General features: G+C 38.5%; 1 protein-coding gene across 2 annotated transcripts in view; it reads right to left on the bottom strand.

Annotated features, from left to right (window-relative positions):
- WWOX (WW domain containing oxidoreductase) overlaps positions 1-25,078 on the bottom strand; it is a 414,162-nt gene that overhangs the window by 383,894 nt on the left and 5,190 nt on the right. For both annotated transcript variants that reach the window (XM_042480760.1, XM_042480759.1), the window contains exons 4-5: positions 23,106-23,284; positions 10,835-10,941 (exon numbers count right to left, since the gene is read on the bottom strand). In XM_042480760.1, the coding sequence (XP_042336694.1) occupies positions 10,835-10,941; positions 23,106-23,284 (286 nt within the window). The remainder of the gene's footprint in view (positions 1-10,834; positions 10,942-23,105; positions 23,285-25,078) is intronic.

A 25,078-nucleotide genomic window follows, 5' to 3' on the forward strand; every position in this document is an offset into this window, starting at 1 on the left:
ATAAATCGAGCCAGGGCCAATGCCGGAGGTTATCAGATGGGGAACAGGCTATCCTTGTCTCATCCTTTTTCCATCCTTATAGCATGATCGCAAAAAGATTTTCATATGACGGTGCACTTATCCCATCAGTGTCCCATCATTAAATTGTGATTGACCATGATCACGCAAAAGACTTTCACATGACGTTGCGCTTATCCTTGTTATTGCCTCGTCACTGAAGTGGAATTGTCCTGCCCTTGCCCTTCTTTTTGTATTAACGAAAGAACACATTAATGCAACTCCACTTCACTGACAGGTTAATGACAGGATCAGTGTGAATGTCTTTCGCTCGATCGCTGTCACGGACGGGATAAGGACGGGCTTCGCTCCGGTTCCCTAAATGATAATCACCTCCATCCAAAGTGATGTTCTAAAACAAGGTTTCTGATGAGGCGGCTGCAGCAGCGGATGAAAAAGAACTGATGGGTTTCTGGCTGGAGCCCTTTATATAGCTACTTCCAAAACTATTCAGAATGCTATAGAAAGGATAACCCATTTGTGAGAGTCACAGAGACCACAAAGAAGAACATAAGTTACTCTGTAAGCTGTTTCCATTTTAAAATACTTAATTCCTGTGAAAACAGATTTTGGGAAAGTATGCACCATCTTAATAATCTGAACCGGTAGGCTGCCTACAGTGACTGGATTTCGACCAAATCCTTCATTGTGTATTCTGTTCCATCTGACCTAAATGGGACTTCTGCAAAATATGTTTGAGGTCAGCTCTACTTCTTATCACCTAGTTTCATCTTCGCTTTTATTTCTGGCTCTGCTTTTTAAAAAGAAACATCTTAACTCAGCACCGTGATTTTGTAATTGTCAAAGAAACTGCATTTAACATTTACTGTAATTAATTCAAGATTATTTAGAATAACTACACTAATTGGTGTGTTCTGCAAATCTGCAGCATTGCAGAATTAAAAATAAACATCACAAAGATATAATTTACAGCTAATCTATACTTACAATTAAACTTAGTTTCAAGATTTATTTCAATCTATATTTTTTTATTAGCCGCTACACAGTAATGGGGTGTACTGAGTCCTGGCTTTTCAAGCATCTAGATTATAAAACATAATTACACAAATTAATTAGAAATGAGTGCATATATTTATGCCTTTGTTTGTAACCGCCGAATATGAAACATAACAAAGTTAATGAGCAGATCCACCTATCAAAAATATTATCAACAGTGCTATGAAATCCACTCTGGAGCGACTGGACTTCCATTTCGCTCAGTGCCCCTATAACTCCCCGACATAGATTTGTCTATCGACAATATAAACAAAGCAACCGGAGGGATATATTAAATAGAACAAATGCCAATGAGACGTCAGCAACTTCTTCCAACAGTAATTTGCTGTGTTCCATTCAGAAATCTGTCACAGTCCTTAAAAATCTATGCACTAGTCCAGTGATGGTGAACCTTTTACAGACCAAGTGTCCAAAATGCAACCCAGACCTCACTTATTTATTGCAAAGTGCCACGTCTCTCTGGCTTTCTAGTAAGAAACTCTGGCAAACTCTGTGCTAGGGTAACAGCATGTGTGCACACAGAGAGGGCTCTGAGTGCCACCTCTGGCATGCGTGCCATTGGTTCGTCATCACTGCGACTAGTCAAATGATATGTCTGTATCAATATCAGCTGTTATATCTGGTGTAAGGTCCCAGAAAAGCAATCCTTACCAGGAAGTACCTTTCATTGCAAGAGGGACAGAGGGAATAACTGCGGAGAATCTGGGGGTACACCAGGTTCATTTTTCCATAGAGGACAACTGGCTGCATTGAGGAAACCCAAAGTCACCCAAAAGTCTCCTTTTGTTTTACAAATTTCTGAAAGGTTTTTCCCCTCATTTTTAGACAGAAAGAAGGGAATGATATTTAGTGTAAGGTCACCTACATTAGACATAAAAAGTTGTGTTGGGGGGGAATAGTGACGTGAGGAGAGTCATGGCGCAGTGGTTTGGGTGGTGGACCAGGGCTGCATCCACACTGCAGAAATAATCCGTTTTGATGCCACTTTAACTGCCATGGCTCAATGCTATGGAATTCTTGGAATTGTAGTTTGGTGTGGCACCAGAGCAGAGCTCTGCACTGAGCCACAACAGTTAAAGTTGTATCAAAGCAGATTGTTTCTGCAGTGCAGATGCAGCCTGGGACTATGGTAACAAGGTTATGGATCCCCTAGTGAGCCATAGAAATCCACTAAGTCACCGTGGGCAAGTCACACTCTCTCAGCAAAACGCCTCTTAACCATTAACAAAGGTTTGGCATTACCACCAAATCAAAGCCATTCAGCAAACTGAAGCCTTCAAATGTGTCTTGCAGGTCATCATATGGCTTTGTATTAAGGACACAGATAATGATGTCCCTCTTTTTAAAAGTTACCAATTTGTGGGGACATTGAGGACAAAGTCAGCAACATGTATTTTTTCCAGACAAGTGCAATCATGACTGATTCCATTCTTAAGTTACATAAACATAATAAAATACTACTTTTTTACTCATCAATGTTCTCCAAAGGTTTCCACCGATTCTCATTTCAGGATTTGTTTGTTTAATTTGAGCAACACAAAGCCAAACTCCTGTGAATCTCTCACAGGCTTCTCAAACGCACGATTGTGGAAACTTAATATTTTTATTAAACAATCAAATTTAATAGCAAGGTTTATCTCAGCTATCTCAAGTGAAATAGGGACAAGAGGAAAAAACAACAACGCTGAACAAGCTCAGCATACCATAACTTATTTTTACCGCCTCCTTATAAAGTTATACGCCAAGTAATAAAACCGTTCCCACACAAAAATGATGCACTGAGAATCTTTAACTGGACTAAATTAATAGAGGTTTTGCACAAAAATTGGAACAATTTAGATTGCATTTCCAATCTAATTTCTCTTATAAATATGTCTTGAGAATAAAAGATTGCGGATGCAATGGGAATCACCATTCAACTTTTGCTTTCTCCAATTGTTCCACCTTTCCTTGCAAGGTCCCTACTATAAGTGATCCTTTCTGGTCCATAGTGCTCACTTGTCAAGTCACAGCTAAAACCAGAATACAATTTTAATAGCCTGGGTCTGCATTCAGATGCAATACACGTTTCTCCCTCTAGCCCATTCAGGAATGCACATATGTAAAAGGTTTCCTTCCAACACATAAAACAGAAAAGAGCCATGTAAAGATTTTTACATTACCTCATTTCATAATGAATGGACAGTTATATCTCTGGCGTAATCCCACCATGCAAATAACATCAATCTCGCCCTGTTTAATGCAGCGCCAGATCGTACAAAACAAACTCAACCACAGCGTCCCTGCCTTCCTCTTGTACCATCTTTGTCGGTTGCAAGATGTTATTTTTAATTTAGATTTATAACCCAACTCTCCTTAAAGCCTTGGAAAAAGCACATTTCCTCATCTCATTTACTCTCACAACAACCCTGTGGAATAGGCTGTTATTACTCCCGGTTTACAGATCAGAAACCGATGAAGAACTCGTGCACAACTACTATGGCTAAACTGGGATTTCGAGGCTCAAGCCCAAGTTTATTGAATCCCTGGACCATAATGCCCAACGCAAACTATATTTTAAAACTGGCATCTACTATTTGTAGCAGGGTTGGGTCAACTTTAGCTTTATTTAAAAATACATCAGAGTCCTCATAGTCAACCATTTTAAATTTATAAAACAAAGGTAATTGGTGGTTCTGTTTAAGGGATGTGGGAGAAAGACATTGCATTTTGGAAAGGAATAATACCTTCTAAACAAGTATTAACTTGCTAAACTCTGGTAAAGTTATACATGCAAAGAGCATCGCTGCCTTAACACCAAAAAATGAAAGCAAACCAACCTGTGCCATGTAATCTTAAGCATGCACTTTTGGGTTTAGTTAAGAATATAGTGAATATAAGAATATAGTACTTAGTGAAAAGCCAGCATGCTCATCAGTCAACTGGTCCTAAGCTTTAAAGTCCCAAATAGCTTAGGACTATTCTTCCGGAAGAAGCACTTTGCTCCCATACATTCTGCCCATTTACTTAGATCATCTTCTCTGGTGTGCCACTTTCAATGGTACAACAGGTAGATACCAGGAAAAAAACCAACCTACTCAGGAATGGAACAACATCCAGAGAGACATCCTCCTGACATTTCCATTGGTATCATTTAGATATCAGGCTAAGACCATCTTCTTCTGTTCTGAAAAGACTAACCAAGACGACCTTGTGATAGGTGTGCCTTATGGTTGCCATAAGTTGGAAACAACTTGAAGGCACACAACAATGGATGCAAGCTACAGGAAGAAATTCCACCTCAACATTAGGAAGAACTTGCTTGACAATGGAGCATGTTCTTCCTAATGTTCCCTCGGTGTGCGGTGGAGTCTTCTTCGGAGGTTTTTAAGGACAGACTGAATTACCATCTGTTGGGAGAGCTTTGATTGTACATTCCTACATGGCAGGGGGTTGGAACCGATGGTCCTTGTGGTCTCTTCCAGCTCTACAATTCTATGAACAACAACAGGAACTGGCAAAACTGCCTATGAGCAATTTTTGCTAAGCAAACCCTATGAAATTCATGAGGCCACTGTATGTCAGCAGGTGGCTTGAAGGCACATACACACAGACATACTATTTCCAAACATATACACCACACTTTTTCTTTGTATTTTCCCCCCAGTGATCTAGCTGTTACCATATTCGTATATGTTTTGGAATGTGGCTCTGAATATTTTGTACATGGGAACTTAATATGAAGTCACTGGAACTTTGTAACATTTACAGTGTCTAAGCAAGCAGTTTTATTCAACTTGGCCCTATTCATTTAGACCTGATGGTCACTACTAGCTCTGTCTCTTACTTATAAGGGAAAGCGTTTATAGATTTTAGTAGCTCTGAATGATCCTTTCAACAATATCACACTATAGATTGGGACCTGTATACCATGGTGCTTTTACTCAGAGAGTGGATAAATATTTGCTCTTTATATGATGGTGTTTTCAACAGCTGAAAATCCCCTTTTGCAAACACAATGTACCATTCCCCCAATCCTTTCCCTAATCATAGACTCTTAATGGCGATTGATGCACTCAAAAAGTTGTGGGTTTTTTGCCCCCATTAAAAATCAATTCTTAAATCTAGAGTTTTACCAGTTTTACAACTGGTCAAAACAGATGCTGTTAGGTCCATTTGTTTTTCTCTAGGCCCTTCTACTGAAATTAACGGTGGCATTAATAAGTCACTCCCTAGAAATTCTGCTGGATGGTTTTAAAATGCAGACAATGAAAATAACTGCGGAAGCAAAATAGGGCCAATAATGTAATTATGGTGGAACGCCGGTATAGTCGGAGCGAATGTTATTATTTGACATTGGAAGGCTACGCTTGCTCCCATGAGTCGCAGTGGAGACAAGGTTCACCCTAATTGGTTCCAAAGCACAGCCTTCCCTCCACAATCCCTTCCTCAGGACCAGTAATGTTAATTTCTACATGACTGTAAATAGTGTTTCCCAACAATACAAACATGATAATAAGAGGCAAGGCAGGTAAATAATGTGGTTACAAAGCAGCTCATTTGCATTTTTATTTAAAACTTCCTTCGTTAAAAAGCAGCTCGGAATTCTCTTTGCAGAAGGAGCCTTGGTTAAGAAGTAGAGCAGTAATTACTCTCTTTAGGGGTTCTTTTATATGGCCTTTTGGGAATTAGAATGAAAAGATAAGCAGAATTAGAAAGGGAATCATGTAAAGTATGAAATGTACTATATAAACACTTAGTAGTGTATTTACCATAAGCTAAGCTGGCCTTCTTCTTTAATGGAATATATAACATGCTTATCATGTCAGTTCTATACCAGAGAAGCTTAAGAAATTTATAACTGGCAAGTGAAAATTCTTCAAAATTTAATTTATAAGCAAAGCTTGGTTAATGCAAGAGTGAGTAGGTAATGTGTATATATGTACCTACACAAATCTTGCAATCATCAGCATCAGAATCTTTATTTAGATTCCACAATCTCCCCAACATTGGGACGCAATGTTTAGAATAACAGAACTATATTACTGACATAATAAAGATGTGTGATGAAACACAACAGGGCACCACACAAAATGCCCCACTGTGCAACAGAGCTTCATACCACACAATTGATCGCCAAAAAAGGTGAGGACATTTTTTCAGGCAGAGGTCACTCATGACTTTCCACTGCCCTCCATTTTGGGATACCATGGCACTATGGCTCCATCACTGTGCAAGTACAAGGCAGCCCCATAAAATGTCTTACTGATGCGCACTGCAACCACTGTATAATGGTCACACTGATCACTCTACTGGCGCAATGAACTCAACAATGTAGCTATGAGAATGCGCCTTTCCTGGAAATGTGACCATTGTGCAATGCTGCAATTCTTAACTTCTCAACTGTAAGTTGAATTATGACATCCTAAATTCTCAACAAGATGCTGAATATTTATTAGTCAAATCCTTCACATTTTTTTATTCCAGGTACTTAAGTCATATGGTTTCAAAAGACGTTAGATGAGTCAAAGTCATAGGCAAATTACTCTGACACATATGGCTTTACATACCACTCCTTTCCGTTCTCTCCTATGAATGGAATACATCACGTCATACTATTAAGGAAACCAAACACCATGGGAATGTTACTGTGTAAGGAATCTGAGGTCCACTTGATCATAGGCTTAACACACAATGCACCTTCGTAAATCACCAAAACATATTTGGGTGACTTCGAGTAGTAATGGAACCTCACAGATATCCATTAAAAAACTACAGGAGACTGTCTACCAAATCTTTTAAAGCATCTTCTGCTTACCTGCGTGAAGTAGAGATGGTGCTTTTATATTTCAAAATCTAATTACTTTTAAGAAAGTGGTTGCATTTATTTAGATCATAAAAATCGCAGCTTTACTACGGCAATGGGGCAAAGCAGACAAACCAAAGGTCTGAAGCAGTTCAGCTGTTGTCAGGACATTGATTTGGTATAAATGGCATCCACAATTCAACGGTGGGCCAGCCTTTCTGAGTGCAAGAGGCTCAACGCATCTGCTATATAATTCAGACCCTATTTTACAGTGGTTTCATTACCGACCATAAAAACTATAACAGTGGAACTGTATAAACAAACTGAACAGTGTTTTTACTGTAAAACATGAACGTACTATAAATATTTGTCTTTCCCTTCTCTCAGCATCTGTAATGAGAGAAGCAAATTCATGCCATATGTTTGGAGTACAGGGGGGGGGGGGGGAAATCTCAATAGTTCATCCTTGCAATTGTTTCTGAAGCTGCTAAATCGTTTTAATTCACCCATTTGCTTTGTAACACCTACATTTCTTTGCAAATTGTTTATTTAAAAGAGCAATGCATTGAAAGTTGTGGAGGTTCAGTCACTGAGGGAATGCTACCATTGGGAAGGATGGCAAGGACATTCGTGGAAAATTCCCAGCATTGCACTGTTTTGTGTATTTTCTGAATGTCTGCAACCACTGCTTCTTGCATTCACTCTGATTTGAATTGGGGTAGGTTCCTTATGATCCCAGCCAATTCAGGTACATACAGTCAGTATGAAAACGGCCAAAATTTAACTTCGTGATGGTATCTTTGAAGGCAAACTAAGCCCTTTGCCATGACTATGAAAGAATGTGTGATGAAGAGGAAGGATGCACCACTGCCTGGCCTGGATGCTTTTTTTACTATGCAATAACATTGCATGCCAAGATTTTCCAGTTCTATTATCATCTTGTTTCAAGTGATTTGTTAGCCTACAATTTGATGGGAATGCTCATTCAGAAACACATAACATTGAAAGGACACAGTGCAGATGGGTATCTACACTGAAAAGCATGCCAGCCATTTACTTGGGAAAGGATTTCACCTACAGTATAGGCATTGTATTATTTTCAATGGGATGTTGTCTCCAGCTAATCGGCTACAGAAGTGCATCAGGACAAGGACCCATTGGACCAGCTGTCTCTATAGGGTGACAAGCAAAAGGTTAAAGAAGAAAATGGCATGGGGGGAGGCAATGCATCAATGCAAAAAAACCATGCAATTTAAATGCTACATTATGGATCCAAGGGTGTTCAATTCAGATTTTTACACCTTGCACTAGAGCACTGCACTGTACAAGAAAAATGAATCGAAATCCAAAAATCATGTTCTTCTTGCACAACCTTTTAAAAACCTAAAAAATACTTAGTGATTTTCCCATCACAAAGCTGTGTATTTCCCAATACATAGTTGCAAATAAATGCTAGTGGCTATTCTCCATCTGCTCATGGGCGTTTGGAGCCATCCCTATAACTTTCCTTGTTTATATTCTCAAGTATTTCTTAAGGAGATGGCTACAGTCGGGAGCTGTGAAACCCTAACTCAATCATTACTCCTTCATTCAATGATGTCGATAATATAATACAAAATAAGCCCCCGAGTTCTTCAGCTCCTGGCATAGGATTTCAGCATTCTCCTGAGCAAATGTGTTTACAAACTGTACTGGAGTGTTTTTCATTAAGCCTTAAAGTCAATTAAGCTGCGAATTGGAACAATCATTCCTCCTTTGCAAAGTATTGATATTTTTTCCTTGCTGCTTTAGGGCCTTTTCCACCACTCAAGGAGAGATTTATGCTTGACAATTTCTTTCTGATTAAAATGAATCATAGCTCTGAAATTCTAATTTCCCCTTTTTTTTTTCCTTTCCAGTCCAAGAAATTATCATACAGTTCTAAATCGGTATCCTTCAGTGCGCAATGACAATATCAAGACAGTTTGTAAACCAAACAGGAATATGTCATTCTCATTTTAAGACACACTTCATGAGTACACATTTTTACTGCCACCGAAGAGTTCACAGTGGCACACACAGTGGTGTCATGTTTTTAGCTTCACAGCAACCCTATGGAGTAGGTTAGACTAAGAAAGATGGAGTGGTAAGCCTCATAAGCGACCCTGGATTTATGTATGTCGTCAGACTCCACAAACTTAGATTTTTGTGGGTTTTTCGGGCTATGTGTCCATGTTCTAGAAGAGTTTTTTTCCTAATGTTTCACCAGTATCTGTGGCTGGATATCGTTAGAGAAGATGCCAGCCACAGATGCTGGTGAAACAGCAGGAAAAAACTCTTATTGAACATGGACACATAGCCTGAAAAACCCACAAAAATCTATGGATGCTGGCCATGAAAGCCTTCGACTTCAGACTCCACAAACTCCTCCTCCGACACCACATCAAAACCTTGGAATCAATTCTCAGCTCCTGAAGGTTATGGCAAGCAGGGAACAAACTCTGCAAGGTTCTACCAATTTGGTATAGCCTGACTGCAGGCTTCTAGATTTTAAAAAGTCGTACCAACCCCTGTAAAGATATACAACTGAGCACAAGTTAGAACATCCAAGCCATTGCATTCTCCAGCACCATGTACAGATGTGAGATCTGGGCAGTGAAAAAAGCTGATAGAAAGAAAATAAACTCATTTGAGATGTGGTGCTGGGCAAGAATGCTGAAGATACTGTACTGTGGACACCCAAAAATAAAAATAAATTGGTCCTAGAACAGATCATCCCTGGAAGCAAAGACGATGAAACTCAGGCTGTCATACTTTGGCCACATCATGAGAAGGAATGACTCATTCGAAAAGACAATAATGCTAGGAAAGGTAGAGAATAGTAAAGGGAGAGGAAGACTACAGACTAGATGGACAGATCAATTAGGGTGGCCTTGGGTCTAAATCTACATGATCTAAACAGAGTCATGGAGGACAGGAGATCTTGGAGATGTCTTATCCCAGTGATGGTGAACCTTTACGAGGCCGAATGCCCAAACTGCAACCCAGACCCCACTTATTTATTGCAAAGTGCCATGTCCCTCTGCCTTTCTAGTAACAAACTCTGGCAAACTCTGTGCTGGGATGACGGCATGTTTGCCCACAGAGAGGGCTCTGAGTGCCACCTCTGGCACGCGAGCCATAGGTTCGCCATCACTGTCTTATCCACAGCATAATCGTGAGACGTCTCAACCACAGCGTCGACAATAAAAACAACCAATCAGTTAAAATTAGACATATACATTTATAGTAGATGTGTTTTCCTTCTTCTCCAACTCTTCTTCAAGTAGCTGTCGTCTTTTATCTCATTCTCATCTCTGCTTACAATCAGATGTAAATTTTTAGCATCCCCTAATTCATGAACTAATTCTCTCTTAGCTTCACGACTGAAGTAATTAATGCTCAATAATAAGTTATTCTTTCTGCTCCAGCACCTGCATTTCATTTGTTTCTTTTCCCAGAGTCATAAATCTGAGGGACTGTCAAAGTGCCATAATATTAGTGTAATAATCAACGTTAATTAGTCCTCTCAATAAACCACAACAAAGCCATTACAAAGATGCATTGAAGGTGGCTCTGGCTACCCAACTTTACAGAGGAGACTGTGCTGCATCTGAAGCAATTTGAAACAAAGACAATGGGAAAAGCTTTTTGAACAATTAATACAGTATTGCTGTGGCTTGTAGTTATTGGTCGTCCAGCCCATGCCTAAAGCCTTATCACTCCACCAAAAAGGAGATTCAAAGTAGATTGTGCAGGTAGAAACGGAACATATTAGAAAGATTCAAATTGTGACACTGACCATAAACTTTCCAAGAGCTGGTAACAAAAGGACTTCCTCCAACAAAGCTTCTGACGTCACAGGAACTGGTGGTAAGCAGATTTATTGCTTTTACAAATATCTACCTTCATCGTCATGATCAAGACTAATCGGAGGAAAGAAGTGTATTCTCTTACCCATTCTTCCAAGATGCGTTGCACAGCTTCATTAGTTTTTGACATATTCCGGCAGGCAAGGATGACATGTGCACCATGGAGCGCAAAGGACTTTGCAGCTTCAAAGCCTGCAGCAAAGGGCATACCAAGATCAAATGATGAGGAACAAGATTTTAAAATAATCAAATAAATAACCAACTGAATAAGAGATAAGATGCATCTGAATCTGATGACTGTAGTTGCCTGTTTACTACAGCAAGCCCTTGGTATCCACTGGGGTTTCGTTCCAGGATCCTTTCTAGATCCTGGACACCATGGATGCTCAAGACCCCTTAAATACAATCACATAGTAAACTGGTGTCCCTCGTATAAAATCCCTCTTACTCTTATATATTTATTGTTTTATGTACAGCGCTGTGCAAATCTACAGTGCTATATAAATAAATAAATAATAAAATGACAAAACCCAAGTTTGTTTTTTAGAATTTATATATTTTGAAAATATTTTCAAGCCGAAGGTTATGGATGGATATGTCTTTCAGTTAGTTTCAAAGGTGCTACAAGATCTCTCTACATACTGATTCTACAGACAAACACGGCTATATCTTATATTTGCTATATTTATTAAGTAGAAAGTTGAGATTCAGATAGGTAAAAGGTACTAAGATTTCCTTTTCCCTCCCGTAAACTATTGCAAACAGGCACTAAATCTTCTCCCAAGTTCTCATTATAATAAAGCTTAATGACTTCAACCACAAATATTCAAATTATTACGTTAATACACAGCAGGACAATAGTTTTTAAGTATATCAGTATTAAGAAATTAAACAGAAAATCGGTGACAATTGGTTCCACTTTCATTTTGAGCATATTGTGGTATTCTCTTAAATGTTGTTTACCCAGAGAAATAAAAGCTATTACACATAGGCTGCTTCACTCCTAGAAAGACCCTGAGGCAAGAGAAAGTTAGTTTACAACAACAGGGTATAACTTAGATTACAGAACAACAGACATCATATAAATTTATACCATTCTCTGCAATTACATGCTTTCCGTATTTAAGTCTTAGCAATTTTCCTGCTTTTTAAAAGCCATTCATTCTAGCAAGCAACTTTAATTATCTGGATAATTCATTGCACACAGATGAATCCAATTTCAAAGTATGCAAACTATGTTTCCCCTTTTAAATGCTATTCCAGGCAAATGCAACAAGCAAGCTTATAAAGTTTAGAAGCTGTTTCGGTGTGTGGGGTGTGCGAGTGTTAAGTTGTGTTCTTAAACTGGCCACATGTTTACTGCTTTAATAAAATAAGGTTTGATGCCGAATAGGTATCACCTCTCAATCTTTTCTTCTCCAAGCCAAATATACCCAGCTCCCTAAGCAGAAGGATGTATTGGGCCTTAAATTCTTGGCAGAGTATGACTTCCAACCAGTATCAATAAAACTAAAGTCTCCCATTTCTGTGTCTCTCTCCTTTTTGAAGTCTTTTTCAGAGCTACCTAGATGGCTACTTAGGAATTAACTAAAAATGGATAGGTCAAGTTTGATCACAACAGGGTTGTCTTTGTTTTGTTTTGATGAACAAGCTTGTTCTAGCTTATGTCATACTGGGAATGCAGTACCACAAATGTATACCTATATTCAACCACATTTTGCAAAATGTGTGCTTTTCATGTATTTCTTAAATATATGCATTTTATACACAAGCAGTTTTCTGCATTTGTTTTGACTAAAAGTAAAAATCTACATCTCCAAAATACTGGATGGCATGAAAAAGGTATGGATATCACCAGTATAAGTCCTGTTCCATAGTCGTCAGAGATACTAAACAAGGTATTCTCACATTAAAATGTGAATCCAGCACATTTCTCAGCAATTCCTAGCATTAACCCAAAGATCAATGACCTGAACCAAAGATCAATGAGCTGTTCCCCATCCTTTGGGCTGCTTTGAAAGTCTGCATTACCCAGGATGATTTGAAAACTTCTCTATATATGTCATTTCTGACTTATGGTAACCCTAAAGATAACCTATCATGCAATTTTCTTGGTGAGATTTGTTCAGAGAGGGTTTGCCTTTGCCTTCCTCTGAGGCCGAGAGAGTATGACTTCCTCCTGGTGCATTTCCGTGGTTTAGTGGAGACACAAACCCTGATCTCCAGAGTCATAGTCCAATACTCAAACTACTACATTATGATTTGAAAACCTTGCTGTACCTCTATGTATATGCCAGAAAGGAAATATTTCCTCTCTTACTTGAATTTGGTTCTATAAAAAAGAAAGAAAATAAGCAATGTAACAAGAAGGCTCAGTGTAGAGCTGTCCTCCAAATGCAACCAGTCTGAATTTAAAATCTCACTGGGTAAATGCAAGGCTGGAATCATAATATTTGGTATCGTGTTCTTTATGCTATCAATTCTAAAGCAACTGCCCTCAAATTCTCATGAAACAGGACTAACCCGAGGCTGGCGCACTCTTGCTGCCATTGCTCCAGTTGAATAAGCGCTAATCTGACCCTCTAGTGACAATCCTGTTTAACAACGGCAAGAAGACAAACATTATGGCTTCGCTCTCTTTAGTCAATGGCTGACCTAATTTGCTGCTAACAGAAGAAAACAAATGGAAGCTTCACAGGCTGTTAAGTTTCACAAAGTTGACCTCAGACCAAACAGTGGGCCTTCTCTCTCCATCAGGCCCTTAAAAATAAAGTAAAAATGATAAAAGCTGCATGCAGAACTTGGAAGTAACCCATAAAAAGCAATGACATTACATGGAAGGTATCATTTTTGGGGTGTGCATCAATAAGTAAAATCACTACTGATAACTGGCAACACATTTACAGTTTAGGATAGTGAGTAACATTTCCTGATTACTCCTGAAATGTTCATTTGTGGATTGTCATATTGGGACATTTGGAGCAGTTTTTGCATTTTAAGTGCTTTTTAAAAAGCAATTAAAATGTAACGAATGGGCAAGACTTTGTTAACATAGTAAGAACAAATTACCTCTTAAGTAACAACAAGCAATATAGCCAACTGCTTAGTGCACTGGCTAGGCATAATGGGAATAAATTAACTTTAAAATGTAACATCCCAAGATTGGGTTCTGTTAGCATCCAATATGCAGAAGAAGAAGAAAAACACTCTTCATATTAATAAAAATACTTATATTCTGGCTTTGCAATTTATTTCTAAAAACTTATATCAAAATGGTGACCAACATGATAAAAACAGAAGAGGAACACAACATTATCTCTTGGAGATAGACTATCGTTATTCAACTAGCTCTAAAACCTGCTGGGACAAACAAAACATGATCCAATTGCCTTACACCAAAGTCAGGCTGTAAGACCATCCGGTGTTACATTCTCCCTTCCAACACATTGCAGCTATTAAGAATTACCTGTTGGATATTCAGGCTGCAGCCACGCTGCAGAATTAATGCAGCTTGACATCATTTCAACGGTCACAGGCTCCATCCTATCGAATCTTGGGATTTGCAATTTGCTGGGACACTAGAGTTCTCAGGGAAAACAGGCTAAATACCTCACAAACTACAAATCCCTCAACTCCATAGCATTAAACCATGGCACTTAAAGTAGTGTTAAATTAGCATGAAGAATTCAAAGCCCTGTAGAGGGACGATGCCAATGGAGAAATAACTATTACAAGCCAGCCACCAGATTTGCCTCTAGGGACTTTTGCCACCTAAGATAGTACTGCAATGACAGCTTTTAAGTAATGAAAATGAATCCACTAAAAACACAAAGTAATACTAAAGGGCCTGTCCCTAGAGTTCCTTTAATATCAATGCCAAGTTATAACTTGAATTGTCTCTGCACTGGGGAGACGGAAACATGAAGGAAACATGAAGGAGCCCTGGTGGCGCAATGGTTAAATGCCTGTACTGCAGCCATTCACTCGAAACCACAAGGTTGCGAGTTCAAGACCAGCAAAAGGGCCCAAGCTTGACTCAGGCTTGCATCCTTCCGAGGTCACTAAAATGAGTACCCAGATTGTTGGGGGCAAATTAGCTTACTTGCTAATTAGCTTACTTGCTGTTCACCGCTATGATCTTTGGAATAGCGGTATATAAATAAAACAAATTATTATTAATTATTATTATTACTATAGATTCTCTCTCTTTTTAGTTGTACAATTGGCCCTCCGCATCCATAGATTCAAACATTCATAGCTTCAAAATATCCCTCCCACCAATAATCCAATGATTTTGCCATTATATAAGGGATACCATTTTACTATACCACTTTACATAATGGAACTTGAGTATCCCCAGATTTGGGTATCCTGGAGGAGGGTGTCCTGGAACCAAACCCCTGTTGATATTAAGAACCCACTGTACAGTATTTGTTACATTTATAATTCTTGTAAAAATTTTCAAGGTACCTTAAATACACCCTTTAAAAATATGAATATGCTGTGCATAACTCTGTCCTTGCATTCACTGTAGGCTCCCATGAAAAGAAAGATGAAGTGTCCCAAAGAGGGAAACCAGCAACTATGGCTTCCATCCTTACTCCATTCATGAAAGCTTCTGTTTTTGCAAGAACACAGTTTGATACGACCCAGAGCTTTTACAAACGCAGATATAAAACTGGCATTCTCATATGGGTGGCTAGCTGCATTACTCTGTTAAACACACTGTACTTAAACACAGCTCTTTCTCTGCACAGCATTTTCAATGGCCCTTAAGAATGAAAGAATGTGCTCCGGAAGTTTTGGTTGAGCATGCATGGCAAAATGCCACTTTTAATAACAAAACATTTTCAGTAACATTACCTTGTTGATTTAAATCACCATTTTGTCAACAGTGTACTTTCAGACAATGGTTTCTCTAATGTCTGATGAAAAATTTAAGAGGTATCACATTCCTTTACCCGAGCATACGCCTAAGTGAAGCTCTGCATTTTGCTTGGATATAAAGATGGAGAAGGCAAACAAAATATAACGTCTAATTTACCAATTCTGTTTTCCATCTGACTGTTAAAATAAAAGCCATTATCGCAGGAGTTAAAATCTGTACACATTAGCACACACCAGTACAGTAATATTCTGATGTATAGAACTGGGGGGAAATAAGGCCAAATATCAATATGAAATATTTCAATTTCAATGTCAATATCAAATATTTACACTTGAGAGTGTGAAAACTTTGAAAACTAGGGAACCAATTACACAAAAAACAAGGCACAAAAATGGTCATTAAGTGGTTATCTGGTGGAGAAAAACTGAAAAACTGGGACAGATATCCCTTTACATGGCTTTTTTCAGGAAGCATCCAGGAACATCATCTAAAACAGAATGAAGCTTCTAGTTTAATTAGAACTAGGAGACATGCAGCTCCCTTAATCCAAGAGTCTCACTGGCCTGTTACAGACTGCCAGTGCTTAGGAATGGAGTGTGGCTTTGGCGCGACCTCCGGACCCTTAGGACCCATGCATCATTTAAACAGCATACCTCCAAAGAGACCCGAAGCAGCTTTATTTTGGCAGTCTGTAACAGGCCACTGTCTTGCAATCTTATTTCAGGCCCAGTTCAAACCATGTATTATGAGCTTTGGCCCAACCACAAAAGACCCCTTTTATTCCCTTTACAGAGACCAGAAAAATGTTTACCTAATGCAATAAAGAAACTTGACTGCCATGCAATTATCTCACATGCGTTGCCAATTTCGGGGGAATTTAATTTATTTCTTTCCGAGGATTCTGACTGAATATTCCGGTAAATATTGGGGAATTCTGAGGATTTTGGTAAAACATTCCAGTGAATATCTTCGAGGCTTGTTGGCAACACTGTCCCCATATCAACTACAAATGCCTTAGGAGCCCTTGGAAATGAAGTGCAGTTTACAAATTTCAAAATAGAAAAGGGCAAGGAACTCTGCGACCGAAGTTAATGGTAGCCGTGGGGCATATTTCTGCTGTTGAACAAGAAGAGGTAAAATTGTCCAGGGCTTACGCCAAGAACATCAAGTGCACCTGAAATGCCCGACTGGATCCCAGCCCATCTTAAGAAATAAAAGCAATTAAGAACACTAATTGAAACCTCAGCTTATGCGCTCAGCCACATCTAGAAGCTCCACATCTTTCCATGTGGTGGATTCCCAAGATGCATCAGCCTTTAAACCCTGTTTGGAGCAGGATCCTTCCCCCAACTAGAAACTTAGCCTTTTGTTGCATGACAATAGTACAGATCAAGTCAAACAACTCCTGGAGGAAAAAATTAACTTAGTAAGCTATTATTTCTCTCTTTTCCCACTTCCTCCAGGAAAACTACAACCCACAGCTTTTTATTTCATGATTGCTCTAAATATTAATGCCCCCCCCCCCCCGCCTTTTGCTGTATAAGACAAAGCATGTTTTTTTTTGTCTTTGAGTTGGGGGGAAATGCCTTTTATGAAAATGAAGTTTAAGTGAAGGTACGCTTTTCATGCCCACAGCAAAACAGAGCAGGAGGGGGTAGTAGCTCCTCAACAGCTTCCTCTTCAGATGTGGAAATCTCTGCACAGCTCCTCTGCGAACAAGTCACTGCAGAACAGAGTACTAATTAAGCATTAAGGAGAAAAAACAAAATTAGTTGCATGTTTTAAATCTCCTTTTGGCAAGTACAATAGTGCAATATTAATACAAGCGGTTTCATAAAATTAAAAAGACATATTTCATCGCCAGTGAAATTAGAAGACTGTTTTGTCAGCTAAAGTTGGCTGGAACCTTCAAGCATTAAACCAACACTATTTTCTCAGAGTCAGGGAAAGCAGTGCAACTCCAAGACAAAAAATGAAGAGGGAAGCCAACCAGCATTTCCTTGATTCATTTACTATTTATTATTCTATTTACACACATTACAGTGACAGAGGGGAATTTATTTATTAACATATCCTAGCATCCAAAAAGCTGGATGTTTAAAAATTGTCCCTTTCTAAAAAAGGAAATACTAGAAGCAGTGCAACGGCACATCTACACCATAGATGTTCAACCATTTACTTTCTCTCCAAGAAACACAGAACGCAACACTAGACTGATATACAGAAGCGAGGAAAAAAGGCATCTCATAGTTTCAATGTAGTTTGCCAGCAGTTCCTTTTTCCCCCCATACTTAACCACAAAATTATGAAGATGACAATACCAGGCAATGGCTCCATCACATAAAGAATAAGATAATTCCATCCCACTCATCCACCCCATAAGGACATTTTCACGCCCGATAAGTACAGTAAGTATACCCCTCCAACTGTCCAGATAAAGTTACACTGGGAAATAAGGCAGAAAATCCTACAAGCATTTCTCCTCTATTCCTCCCATCTTCATGACAGCAAAAACAAAATAATAAATTGAATTAATATACAGTTTACTATCCTTTCACAGCACCCCAAATCTACTGTTTGATGCAGATACCTAATGATATGGCCGTCCCTATCCCTGGATATCACAATGGCACTACATTCAGCACTGGACACTTCTAATGATCTGGTTCTCTAACTGTACAAATGCATCTGATCTTACCACTCATAAAGTGTTTTAGCCTGACAGCTGGTCCTGCGGGAACAAAGAATATGCTCAGGTAGCAGAGACAGCCAACAAAAACAGGGCCACGAAATGTGAAGCAGACTACATAGAGCCAAATACTTCTATGTGCAAAATGCTCAGTAGATTTTGGAAATGGACAGAAGCACCGATGACAGATGAATGGATGGGTAAGACCACAGAGTTTGCCAAATTGCCAATTTTTGTGGGTTTTAAAGGACAAGCCAAGTGAGGATTTGTGGCAGATTGGAAGCCATTTATGGGCTTTTTGAGTAATAAGAACATGACCAAAGTAGTAATTTGTGGGTAGGGATACTAACAATACTAACAGGATTATTTGGTTGAACCTGTAATAGAGCAATTATTTTTCTTCTATTTTAGATTCTGTTTTTCAATCATTACAGTTTGGATCGGTGGGTCTGTGCCCTTTTGTGTCTTAGTTAGCTACTGTTTAGTGTTTTAACATTGTATATTAGTGTGTGTGTGTGTGTGTGTGTGTTTGTAGACACACACGTATCATTATATATGTATCTATTTTTTCCTGTTTATTTTAATGTTTTCTTTAAACACCTTTTTTTATATTTGGGATATTTAGTACTTTGGCTGTGGATTGTATTGCTTTCAGCACCAACAAAAAAGATTTCATTACAAGTGCAATTACTGAACCTTGTGGCCTCGGTGTAATTTCATGTATTACAAGTTGGCTTGCATTGTGAGTTTCAGCCAAAGTTGATAGAGTTCAATAACTTGACTAACCATCCATGTATGCTCCTCATTACCCAAGTAATAGATTTCTCAAAGAGAAGGCTATGCAAGAAACATTTCTAGGATTATCTCAAAACGGAAACTATCACATTTCAACACAAACATCATGAACTCATAATAGAAAGTTTAATCCCAGAAGGACATGGAATGGGTGGGGTAAGAACACAACCAAAACCCAAAAACTATGAAGGGTGGTAACATTGGAGGCCATCTGAGCAATCATAGATTTTGTAAATAGATTTTGCAGATACAGTGGTTTATGGGGATCTTCCTCCAATAGTGCAGAAAATTTGAAGCAAACATTTAGGAACTGACTAAATGGGACTTTGGCACATTTTATTCTCATGCATTACTAAATACAAATATCAAGATCTGGAAGGTTGCTTAGAACACCCTTAATGTATTTCTTAAAACATGTGTTGTTTGTTACTAAGACCCTACTCCAAATTAAGGATTACCTAGTGGCATTTAAAGCATTTGCTTACATTCAGTTTTTCAGGCACTAAACCTCAGCAATGCAAAATACTGTATGACAAATTCATTTTAAATATTTGATGCCTTTAGTCAAATGTTTTTTGCAGCATCTGTACTCCATTGGATCCAACAGGGAAAAAACTGCTTAGCATCTGCCCCATGGGAGATTCCAAAACACAACTCTCACGGTTGTATTCCTCATTGCCTCTGCCTACCAAAGAGCAAATGTGGGTACCAAGATTCTCATAGGAAGGATCCAGTGGGGTTTTTAGCTACTAAGCAAAATGATCAACTGACACTCTTCAAAAGAATATTTCTTACTACATGATCTGGGCTGAAGGGAGGACATTAATAAACACCAGCTATCACCCTCTAAAAGCACTTTTGCAGCCCAAGGACTAGTTTAGACTATCCTCTCCTCCAGGTTTTAGACTCCTTTCCATCCTAATCAAGCCCCCATTTATATTACCTCTAGCCTACGTTTAAAGATCTGCCAGCATAAACTATTCAAAACTCTGGAATGAAAACAGAATTCATAATTGATTTTTACTTGCAATTTTAATAATCTCTGGCTCTATACTAGTTTTGCAGATCTCCCTTAATCCAGCAATTTGATCACATCTGCCACTTTGGTTCCAATGACTGCATTCCAATTCATTTTCTCTGTGCATTTCTCTGCATTCTGACAAGCCTAAAAGAAAATTTAACACAAATGTTACACTAAGGTATTTCTGCATATCAGATGCACTATTTACAAGTTGCTTTTTCCCCCCTCTCCTTTTAGGCATCCAGCATTGCCTCAAAGTCTTCCCAGCCCACAAGGCCAAATGGAAAAAGGACAAAGGAAAGCACCTTTGTAAAGCTATTTCAAAATTACATCTTATCCTCAGCCAAGTTTTTAAAGCAGCAGTAACAAAACAACAAACAAACCCACCAGTTTAAGACAAAAAAAAAAAAAACCCACACTGCTGGCAGCTTCATTTCATGTGGCCCATCACAATATCAAAAATCAATTCAATTATGCTGAGACAAATTCAAAACAATCCAAAATCATATAATTATGAATAACCCCAAAAGCAAGGAAAGTGGGGTTTATGGAGAAACATAAGCCTGGATTAATATACCGGTAGTTATTTTGTTTGAACTCGAGATCTTGGCTGTGACACATATGGTTTATTTCCTCCTCTGAACATCCATCACTTTGAGAACTCCTTGTGACATAGAAAGAAGAGCTGGTATTTGAGAGTCTAAACTTCTTTCTCCACTTTGCATATGCATTCTTTTTCAGGGATCCTGCCCATTGTGTGTGTTCTCTTTCATATATACACAAGGAAATGAAGGAGCAATAGCAGCTGACAGAGTATCTAAAAGTGACATGATGCAATTAGATGAAATATTTCATTTCCATCTCTTCCATTTCACAATACAGTGGGTCTGCCATATCTGCGGGTAACCATCCATAAATTGCACCATCCACGGATTGCACCATCCCACAGTGGTCAATGGTTGTGCATGCATGCCTGCATGCATGCAGCCATGCTGATACAAACGTGTGCACATTGCTGCCCATTGACTAATAGAGGCTCCCACGTTGTTGTGTTTTCCATCTGCAAGACTCAAACCCACAGATGGCAAGTGCCCACTGTATATAAATATCCTCAAAGGACAAATGCAAGCTGAATAGCTAGGAAACAATACACATCCACAAAGACAATGTTTCCCCGTCGCTTTGAAATTCAGTACATTATGGAAAGAAACCCAGTGGCATCCAGGTGCACAGAGGATACTGCACAACATTCCTTTGGTAACACTATACTACTTCTCTTTATTAGAATTGGTGTATGTTGCAATCCAATATTGAAGTATTTAGAAGGTTTTTGCTGTGCCTGAAGAGAAAAGGAGATCATTTCTAGAATTTCAGTAGCACCATGCAGTACTCTTGCATTCCGTTTTAAAATCCTTGCATTGGCTTCAAGAAATAAAGTCTATGGACACAGTGAGCCTCCACATGATCAAGGACATGCATGCTTCCAATAAACATTAGAAGACATAATATGTTTAGAAAACACACATTATCTAAACTAACATGATCTGTCTTTATCTTAAGTTAGAAACCCAGCGCAACAGTTAACTACATTTGTACTTAATTCTGTCAGGAAGGTTTGCCAATAAAGTTGAATTCAATTTATCCACTGAGATTAGTTCATATACCCCACTATATCTGAACTTTAGCGCTGGCAATTAAAATATGAAATAGCCCATGTCAAAAACAATCTTTGTTTTGGTAACTTTGAAGGGCTTTGATGTCTTTTCAGTTTTTTGCTTTATTTTTTTCCAAAGGACAATACAGCCCTCTAGTGGAAAAATATACTACATAAAGTTTATTTAGTAAGTTATTTTAGCAACTTTTATTCTCTAGTAAAAGGCAAGAAACACAAGGTAAGACAGGTAACATAAGTTAATTTAGCAATTTTTATTCACCCTTTCTCTATACCAGACACAGCTAATAGAAATAAACATTCAATAATATTAAAGCCATTTAAGAATACAATCTACATTATTTTCCAGCTGAGGTGCAAATACACAATACCACACTTTTCACAACATGGAAGACATTCTCAACAATAGCTTTTAAATATCCATATGGAAACAAGACCTTGCATTGCATTTTATTAAAAACCTGAATCTCATATTCTTTCAAATCTTCACACGTTTCTTTTCTTTGCTCTTCTTGCATTTGTAAAAATTCAACTGATTTAAATACTTGGCCCTGAAAATCCAGGTGGTAAGAAGTCGCAGGTCATCAATGGTAATGACTTTTTCCCCCTTTCTCATTTTGTTAAAATGACAATGCTTAGATTTATTTATATCTCCCCTTTCTGTGAGTAAAGTCTGGGACTCACAGTGGCTTACAACAGGTAACCAAGCACAAAAAGTTAAAATATATATCCATAAAATTAAAACCAGTTCATAGCTATTAAAAACAAACACATAAAACGCAAATCAACAATTCTGCAAGGCTCAGTCCCTTGAGGAGCCACTCTTCCAAAGCTGAACAGCTGAACTAAAAGAAGTCTTAACCTGACTGCAGAAAGACAGGAACAGGTTCCAGTCTAACTTCTCTGGGAAGGGAGTGCCAAAGCCTAAGAGCAACCACCAAAAAGGTGGTTGCCATGAATCGAGGTCAATTCAAAAACAGGTAACAACAACAACATCATATTAAGCACCTTGTTTTGCAGCAGAAGTCTGTAAGTTTTGGCAACACAGCAGCAAATTCTTTGGCAATGCAAAAAATAGCGGGCCACTACGTTGGGCTGTACAGTGCCCACCTATGCCACTGTATTTAATATCACTTGAGCATCCACTGATTTTGGTATGTATGGTGGGAGGGGAAAGGTCCTGGAACCAAACCACAATGGATACCAAGGGCCCAATGGATATTTAACAATATAAATTCATGAACTCAGGTTGAGTCTCTTGCTATTAATTTTAAATGTAATATTGACCCACCTATTCCTGAATTGGCACCAGTAATCACGACCACTTTTCCACTCATGTCACGGCCTTGGAGAATTTCCATCGCAGTGGTGTTTCCGTCATACTTCTGTTTCGTGTTGGGTTTCATTGGGTTATCATCCACTGTAAATGCTAGCCTCGGGTCAAGGTATGTCGTCCTTTTGTTTATATGGCTTAAGAGAAAGGAGAAGAGGTTTTCCACATCAACGTCTTTTATTTCAGTTACCATAAAAACACTGGAGACTATTTAACGGTCACACATTTTCACAACATTCTCAGTTTTATTCATGCTACTATATGGATCTTATCCGACTCAGTCTTAAAGCAATGAAAAGAATCATTATTTCTTTCACACTAATTTTGACAGTTTTTAATTATTTCACAGCCCTGAAAAACACAAAATCAAGTTCTTGGTGGTGCCTCATATCATGATTTCTAATTGTTGTTGAACCCACCACAAAGTAGCCCGGAACTATGTTCTTATATCTACAGTGAGTACATCACACTCACTGAAGTCAATTCAGATCATGTACAGTGCTGTGTAAATTTACAGCGCTTCATAAATAAAGGTTAATAATAATAAAAATTCCTTGGTCCCTAGTTTTTATATATAAGTATTTTTATTTTTATTATGTTCCCTTCTCCTTTTGTGTCGTGTCTTTTTAGATTATAAGCCTGAGGGCAGGGAACCGTCTAATTAAAAACTGTATGTACAGCGCTGTGTAAAGTTACAGCGCTTTATAAATAAAGGATAATAATAATAATAATAATAATAATAAATCAGCCTCAACAGAATTTCCTCCAAATAACCCCTGTTGGCACCCCTAAGTTTGAGTCACTCGCTTTGGGTGACCAATTGTAGATACATCTAACCCAGCAAAATCTTGCTCAGTATTTATGACATTTTGTTGGTTCTAATAGAAGAGCAAAGATTGTGAATCTCCTTCTTATGACAAACAGAGCTTCTTTTCTTGCTGTGAATGAGAAACATAAAGAAACTGTCCACCACATCTTCTCAAGGGGCAGGAATAATATAGAAATCATTATGACAGAAATAGACCAGTGTTGTAAGACGTTGCAAACATGGTTGAGTAAAGCAGACATTTATTATTATTATTATTTGGCAATTAGACGTAAACCGTGCTGTGCAATAGACCGCTCCTCTTTCTGTTTATGTTGCTAACTTGGTTATCATAAAACATCATGCCCTGTGATCTTTCAATTTAAATAAGCATTTTTTCCTCTGTAATAAAATCAGGTTTGCATTAGTCACAAGATTTGCACTAAAATGCAATATACATACTGCATATACATGGACTCACATGTTGCTCCTCTCAGCAAATAAATACATCTATGCAGTTGTGCAACCAACAGCAACCCACTTTGTGCAGTACTATACAGGTATAACATTCATCGGCTCTACTGACCATTTCAAATGATAACCAGAACCCATTAGTTAGGTCAGAACAGAAGTCTAATATATGGTTTCTAGGTAAAAAAGAAATAAATGTTAACCAAACTTTGTACCCATTTTCTTCATTTTCTAGTTACTGAAATGCCACATCTGACTGGCACCTCCTTTTTCTCTTTTAAAGTTGGCTCCCAGACTTGAGAGTCAACTTGAATCTTCAAGCAGAGACTTGAGACTTGGAGTAAGAGACTTAGACCCCATACAGACAGGCCAAAATAAAGCTGCTTCGTGTCACTTTGGAGGTATGCTGTTTAAATGATGCAGGCGTACTAAGAGTCCAGAAGTCACGCCAAAGCCATGATCCAGTCCTAAGGACTGGAGCATAGCTTTGGTGCAACTTTCAGACCCTTAGTACGCATGCATCACTTAAACAGCATACCTCCAAAGTGACTCGAAGCAGCTTTATTTTGGTCTGTCTGTATGGGGCCTGAAATACATCACTGGGCACTACATGTGAGCCATGGGTGTAAAGCATGTCCCATTACTGTACAAAAAA

This window comes from Sceloporus undulatus, chromosome 8, assembly GCF_019175285.1.
Source record: "Sceloporus undulatus isolate JIND9_A2432 ecotype Alabama chromosome 8, SceUnd_v1.1, whole genome shotgun sequence".
Taxonomy (NCBI): Eukaryota; Metazoa; Chordata; class Lepidosauria; order Squamata; family Phrynosomatidae; genus Sceloporus; species Sceloporus undulatus.